This window comes from Poecilia latipinna, unplaced genomic scaffold (assembly GCF_001443285.1).
Source record: "Poecilia latipinna isolate Pla-1442-1.1 unplaced genomic scaffold, P_latipinna-1.0 Scaffold1745, whole genome shotgun sequence".
In the NCBI taxonomy this organism is placed as follows: Eukaryota; Metazoa; Chordata; class Actinopteri; order Cyprinodontiformes; family Poeciliidae; genus Poecilia; species Poecilia latipinna.
The window spans coordinates 80,580-88,211 of NW_015114361.1; the positions used below are offsets into that span (position 1 = coordinate 80,580).

A 7,632-nucleotide genomic window follows, 5' to 3' on the forward strand; every position below is an offset into this window, starting at 1 on the left:
ACATTATTTGTCATATTTGCATACATAAGGTTGAGAAATAACAACAAAAAAGGGGGAAAATTAAAACCCATTTTGTCCCTATTCTCAAGAATCACTGATTTATTAAATTGTTCATTGTAGTGCATTGTGCAACTCGTCCCTAGATTTTCAGCTCAGCTCTTGAATACTTCAACAGCAGCTATCACAGCTGAATGTGCTTGTACACTGTTTCTTTTTGGCCCCCTATTCTTTTCACTCATCTATAAAACCTGGGTTAAGATTTAGTAGCAGGAGCAGACTTTGGTTGCCGCTTTCTTTTGATTTTTTCCCTCTTTGCTTTTCTGGCACGCCGGGCCAGAAAGGAGAGGTAGACTAAAGAAGCAGATGATAATCAAATTCACCACCACACAAAGCAGTGCTGGACCCAGAGAGTTAGCAAACGAGACAGGCATGGAGTTAGCAGTGAGCCAGGGGCGTCGCGTCACCATGTCCTGCTCTACGGCCAGCATTTGGAAGTGGGTGCCGAGGATGCCGCACACGTGGAAGAGCTGGTGGCTGTGACCTGCAGGGGGAGCAGTCGAGTCACACTTGAGTCAAAGCGTCTCATCTTCACCACAGAGCAAATGATTTACTGGCTGTTAGCGACGACCCAGCAGTGGTTGTGCATTAACGCTTTCTCACAATGTTTAACAGAAAAACGGAAAATAAAGGGAAAAAAAATATGTGAATGTTTCACAGCCAAATAAAACAGGTAGCTGTAAAGCGACATTGACTCATTAAACTTCAGGTAAATACGTTTTCACTTATGAGCTCAGGTATCCAGGGTGTCTAAAAGTAATCAATGGTCTGCTTCATGTAGCTGTGATTAATACGTGTGTAGCATCCATCTTTATCCTTTGTCAGAAATATTGTAATTTACTTAATTTTTTATGTTAGTACATTTTCTTGATGTTTCCATTTCAAACTGTATTATTTTTGTTCAACCAATTGTTGAATTGGTTGAACAAACCAATTATATGTTGATTTTTGAGATACAGTCACTATTATAAACGTGGATCATTTAAACGCTGCTTAAGTTTTTGTTCCAAACATGCAAATACTGTATTAATGTTGGTGTCTTGCATGAGTTGCACTTCATTTGTGCCTGTTTTCAAAGTGTTCTCAAGAGTGTCAAATCTAGCACGAATCCTAACTTTGCCTGTTTGATTGGCTGTGCTCATTAAGAATTTGAATCAACTTACACTACAACATATTTATCTGCAGCGATCTGACCTGAGTGATGAGAGCTTGAAAACAATGACTGCGCCTCAGAGGAGGAATCTCACCTATGTAGTCGAAGCTGCCGGGTGCCAGGCGCTCAGGTAAGCGGGTGGCAAACAGGAAGCCGGTGAGGAGAGCCAAGCCAATGTGTTTGTAGTGGAGGATGTTGGTGTCGTTGTCAGTGCAGCCATCCCCCGTGCACAGGAACACCTGGGAACATGACACAAACATGATGTCAGCGAAAAACAGGGAACTGTAAAGCATGTTGAGCGTGCTGACGTCTCTTGACGAGGCTTAAACTGAAGCACTGCTGAGATGTAAGTCATAAATACACGCCTGCCAGTCAAGCATCTAAATGAAAAGTCCAAAATAGAAAAAAATGGAAACCTTCCTCACTCCTCTTGAGGTAGAATCTTCTTTTTTTTTTCTTTAACATTTCAGTAACAGACTATTAGTCTTCTGTTGTGTAAAACCACCTGCATTTATACATTTCTTGCCCCACTAATCACAAAATGTCGAAACCTAATCAAGATTTAGAGGAGCATAGAGTATCCTACTGGGCAAGGTGAGCCGAGTGCAAAGAAGCAGGTGGATGGTGTAAAGAGGATGAAAGCAGGCGTACCCTGTAGAAGAGAGGAATGTTGTCAAACAGGCAGGGGTAGCCGAAGGCAAGGATGCGAAAGAATTTGCTGAATCTTGGATTCCCAGGTAATCTGAAAAAAAAAAAACAATATATATATATATATTTTTTTTTAAATGACTATGCAATCAAAATACAGGGACTAACAATTCTTCATGGTTAAATAGTCCTGATGAGGATTTATCAAGAGTCTGGTTGACATTATTTGTAATGTGTATCAGACAGAAATCGGGATAAGTGTCGGTTTTCTTACAGTAGGGTGATTGTTACTCAACACATTGAGCTGCTCTTTGTTTGACTTAACCATGTGAAACTACACGGCCCAGATTAGGGCTGGTCCCTGTAATCACTGCCAACCAACACCCATTGCACTGAGCAGAATGTTGCTCAATAGTTCCTCCAATTATGCAACAAGTATCTGTCGTGGCTGCCGGATGACAAAACACGACAAAAGCCTAGAAGGCGGCTGCATTTTGCTTTTCTGACACTTCTTGAGACAGAATCAGTGTAAAAATGTTGTGGAAGATGATAAAGACAAAAAAAAAAGATGTTTTTTCTTTTCCTGTTTGCAGTCTCTTTACCTTTTCACAAAGTCGCCGTTATATTGCAGGAACGGAAAGCCAAGCCTGAGTGACAGAGAGAGATGAGACGAAAGGTTAGGGATTAGTTGACGATGCCATAAAAGTAATTAACGTGTTTGTGTGTGTAAGACGATCTTCACTTGGCTCAAGAATAAAACTCAACTTTACATACTTCTACTAAAAGTAGCAACCGATCATTTCCACGCTCATACCTGGAGTAGCAGGCCAGGACGGTGCAGATGACAGTGTTGGCCGTGGCGATGGGGATGTACCACTGATGAAAGGAGCTGTTCACCCACTTGTCGGGGAAAGCGTAAAATGAATAAACGACTGCAGCCCCTGCAGCAATTGCAAAGCGATCGTTCAAAGTTATTTAAAATCAGGAAAATAGATCTTTGCCGATGAAAAATGATATTCTAACTGAATAAATGCTTCCACATCGAGAGCAAATGCAAACCGTTCTGACATTTTGCAACCATGTTCTCTAATTCAAAGCAAATATTGGTATCAAGCGAATTTCAAAAGGGTAGCTAAGTCATTTGAGAGAACACTGATAGAAGCTTTTAAACTTTCACCACTCTGTGTATAGAGAGGATGTGCTCACCCAGGCTGTAGAAACTGAGCGCCCCGTAATCAAAGAAGAAGCAGATGTGGCGCGCCCGCGGCGACATGGTGCTGAAGGTGTGAGCGCAGCTGGACGCCAACGGATAAATGCAGCAGGAGAGGAGGAAGACCATCAGAGGCCAGGTGAAGGAGTCCTGCCATCCCTGCTGCATCAGCACCACCGTCACCAGTTTCCACAGAAAGTACCTGCCCAAAAAGAAAAAAAGAACAAAAAAACGTGTTACTTTTCCGCCTGATAGAAGGAAAAATAAACTTTGGTAATAGCGAGTGTCAACTGCAGTGATTATCCACAAGACAAAAGTAGCAAGAATGATGTTTCTGCAGTGGCTGAAGAGTGAAGAATGTCATACCTGCATCAACCGCTGAAAGAACGACTTTGAACGTTTAAGAGTGAAAACTGAAAACATTTTTCATAATGTTGAGAGTTAAATAGAGTTAAATCATTAAAATAACAATAATTAAAAAAACTAAGAGAGTGGCACTGTTGGATTTCAAGTTTTGCTTTTACTCAAAAATGTTTTTATTTATTGAACATTAATTTTCTTCTTATAGTAACTCTGCTGATTCTTTTAGTTTCATAGAATGAAGAAAAGCCCCATCATCAGTGCATTTCTCTCAGAAATACACTCAGAAAGGGGCTCTGCCCTTTGCAATATAAACCTTTCACATTATGCTAGTTTAAAACAAAAGCTGTTAAAGTAATAACTGGCAGATGTACAAACTTAACGAAGATGAAGAAGATCTGAAATAAACCCGAAACACAAATATCCCAAATGAACCCTTCATGTTCTTCATTTTCATATGTTCAAACAACAGTGTCAGGAAAAGTCACATTTATTATTTTGTGTCAGCAACATGAGGAAATGCATGGAGAGGAGAAAACAGAGAGGTATATCAACATTTAGTGTCTAATATTTTGCATGCTGGACTCTAAATGTGGGTGCGAGTGCAGCATAAACAGACTTCTTCTTTCCAGACTACAGCAGCGAAGTAGGGGAACTTTAGTGCTTTCATTTAGTACTACAATATATTATTTGTTCACTTCTGTTTGCACAGGCGTTAAATAAGACTTTTATAGCAGGTGAGTCATAAATGTTCACAAGAGCTGGTCGTATTAGAAATAAAACAGCCCACAAAATTATGAACACAATCATCCAACGCTGCTCCTTCAGGAAACACAATCTCTGTATACAATTATGAGTTATTGTCCCTCAGTTAAACCAGTTTTTTTCCCTGCACCAGTCAGTTACATAACAGCTAAGAGCACTACACAAACAACCTGATCTGATTAGCTGTAGTGTGCGTCGCGTGTTGCCGTCAGTGGGTTTCCCCGTCACTGAGCAGTTAGCTAATTGTGGCAATACGCATGAAAGCCCGAAGCGCAGAGCTGCTCATTAGTGCCAGGCCTTTAGGTTCACCTCTCCCCCTTGACACAAGCACCCGTGTGTCTTCACGATATTCCAAGCAGACCCACATCTACACACACACACACACACACACACACACAGGTTTGATGAACACACGCCCCTTGTCTTTTGGACAGCGCAGCCAAAACAGGCCGGCGTCTCGTTTGGGAGGAAGTGAAGCGAGGCCACGAGGGGCACTGATCTCAGCAGCAACTTTAAGACACTCACATAAACACAAACACACACACACACACACACACACACACACACACACAGACAAGCTGAATGCGCCCTGAGGTTTGCGGCTGAGCATTTGGAAAACATCCAAGCGCTGATGTTAAGCGGAGCAGGTGGAGGAACCTGAGGGGGTCAACATGAGGCTCTGGGTTTTTAGGGGTAAAAAAAATAGTTTTGTTTTTTTTGCTAAGCAATTTCAAAATGAGGTGGTTTCCCCCTGTAAAGATTTGATCAGACTACCTATTAACCTATTAACTACTGAATGCATGTTTGTGGTTCCACGGCAGAGGAATGTCGAGGTGAAGTCCCCGTGTTTACAAGGATGAATAAAGACAAGGAGGAAAAAAAAGAAAACACACGCAAAGCATGTGTCTGGTTAATTGAAATTAAAACCCCCCCTGAATAAGGTCTCTGACCCTTCACCTCCTCTCTATCACAAAGTAGGCGTGGTTGATAAACACGTCACTGATGTAACACCTGTGGCGTTCTTTGGCTGTCTTCCCTTAATGTTGAAATAGCAGGCTTCTGTTCTGCTCACGCACATTTGTCGGGTTTCCATGTTTTCCGTTCTTCTGTTCAGAATCTCAGTGACAAATCTGGCAAGATCTGGAGTCTTTTTGGAAATATATGTATAAGTTCGACTCATACTGGAAATACTCTGTCCTACCCATTATTTATATCATAAATATTTGCTGACTGGTCGTCCCAGTCAGCAGAAAGTGTCATTTCTTTCTCCCCTTTTCCTCCTTTTATGTTTCTGTACGTGGGAATCATGCTTGGATTTGGTCATCTGCTCGCCTGAATCACGATGCCACATATGGTTCTTTTTTTAAATGTAGTTGTAAAACTGATTGATGTAACAGCTCATTTACGGCTGGGTATGTCAAGGAATCTATGAACGCTTACTGCCCTGTTCTGTTGTATTTTTTTCTCTCTCTCTTTTTTTAAGGCGACCTCTTTCTTCGTGGGTGGGCGGGCTTTTGTTGCAACTACATTTTATAATAAAACTTTAGATTGGCTTTCGGTGACAACCGTTTTATTAAAAATGTGATTTGATGCACAGGGCAAATTCTGATATTTTCTCAAGGAACAAGCACCACAGCCGTCTAAAGATTCTCTCCTCCCTGCGTCGTTGACAGGTTGTCATTGTTTTGGCGCCGTGTGCAACTTCCATTATGTCTCTTATTCTTGCCACATGAACCTAATCTACTCCTTGTTTATGAAAAAAATTCAACGGGCAAATCAGTTTAATAATGCATAAACTGTATAAACTTAGAGGGGTTTTCTCTAAGCCTGGGCCCACATGGCTGCTGTGATGGTGACTTGAAAACAAAACCTGTCAGGATGTTCAGTCTGTCTCGGGTTACACTGGTGAAAGACTGGGAAAACTACATGCATGTAGAAATCTAATCTAATCCCGTACAGGACCTGGACAGTAAACAGGGCCGAGAAGGTTTCTCCAGAAGATAAAAATGGAATCACGAGAATCTAAGAATGTTCCTGTGATTGAAGAAAAAGCTGGTATTATGTAAGAAACATCTGGAAAGCTCTTTGGCCTGCAGGTTTTACAGGATGTGTGTCATTCCCTTCCCGTGACGTGGGCACACGTTTTTTTTTTTTTGTTTGTTTTTTTTTTTTGGGTGCTTCGTGTTGTTATGCAATCGCTTTGCCTCTTTAATTCAGGTATGTGATATCCGGCCAAATCGATGTTACTGACACACAAAAAAAAATCTGCAGAATAATAGAAGCTTAACAAAAGGATGAAATCAGAGAAAGTTTCCCTGCTTCCAGGGTCAGTGTGTTATCTTTAAAAAAAAATGTATATAAATTCTGTCAGGTGCCTCGTTTTATTTTTATTTTAGCACACAGAGCAAAAAAAAAAAAAACAAAAACAAAAACAAACTAAAAATACTTAAACATTTTCAGCTTACCAGGTGGGTAGAAAGTGTGTCCAGATGTTGAGCGTCTCATTGGTCATCTGGAAGAGGCTGAGGATGCAGTCCGTGGCGGAGCTCCTGGGGTGCCGGTACCCAGAAATGATGCTGTCCTCATGGTAAACCTCCACACAGAAGGACAAAAAAAAAAACAACATTGTTTTTGGCTTGCACTTCTAAGGGAAATCTGAGAAACCTGTTTTTCTTCACTTCTGTTCTGCAGGCAAAACAAAATGCATTTCCACGCGAGACGGATAAACTATTACAACATTAATACAAATTAATCAGGAGGTACAGATGTATTTGCAATAAAGTTGAGTCGAAGTCAATTCAAAGACGTTTCTTCCGAACTGCTGGACGTTAACACGAGTGGGAAAGAAAAGCTCTGAGCAAGATAAGAACAGGAATGTTTTAAAACAGTTATTCTTTAACACATAAATCTTCTTCACTCCTAATGACTGAAAGTTCTCCTCATTCCTCCACCACTCCTCCCTCCAACTCTCAGGTAAGTCAACATAATCAGTTTTTTTCTTTTTCTTTTAGTGAACGCGCAGAGAAGATGGACTTACTTTGGGCACCTGATTGATGCTGAAGACTCGTGGAAATTTGATGAGATTGAGCATGACTGCAGGGTGCCGCCGCCGCCGTGAGAGGGGAGAGCTGAACTGAGGCCACAGCCGGGGTGTGCCTCACACTCTATGAAGGTGTGTGTTGCCATGCCATCTGCAGGGTTCCTCCCCTTCCTCTTCAAACCCGGCAGGAATATCCAGTGCAGTGAGCCACTCCTCCTCCTCCTCCTCCTCCTCTTGTCTCTGTGGAGGTGGAGGCCGAGTACGCACAACAGGTGTACGCTCACAAACAACTGTATTCCCACAAGAAGGGGGGGTGGGGGGGGATATTCACTTGATTCTCATTTACTTTTGCAGAAGAAGGAACGTTTTAAAGACTAGCTGATAACATTTTACAATTAT

At 41.6% G+C, this 7,632-nt stretch overlaps 1 protein-coding gene across 1 annotated transcript; it reads right to left on the bottom strand.

Annotated features, from left to right (window-relative positions):
• Positions 1 to 37: 37 nt before the first annotated feature.
• LOC106964984 (membrane progestin receptor gamma-B-like) lies at positions 38 to 7,374 on the bottom strand. The gene is made up of 8 exons (XM_015060812.1): positions 7,231 to 7,374; positions 6,659 to 6,786; positions 3,065 to 3,270; positions 2,673 to 2,799; positions 2,461 to 2,505; positions 1,862 to 1,952; positions 1,305 to 1,449; positions 38 to 541 (listed from the first exon to the last, which is right to left on the bottom strand). Exons 1-8 carry the CDS (start codon positions 7,282 to 7,284, stop codon positions 261 to 263), a joined length of 1,077 nt encoding a protein of 358 aa, XP_014916298.1. The 5' UTR covers positions 7,285 to 7,374; the 3' UTR covers positions 38 to 260.
• Between the last annotated feature and the right edge of the window lie 258 nt (positions 7,375 to 7,632).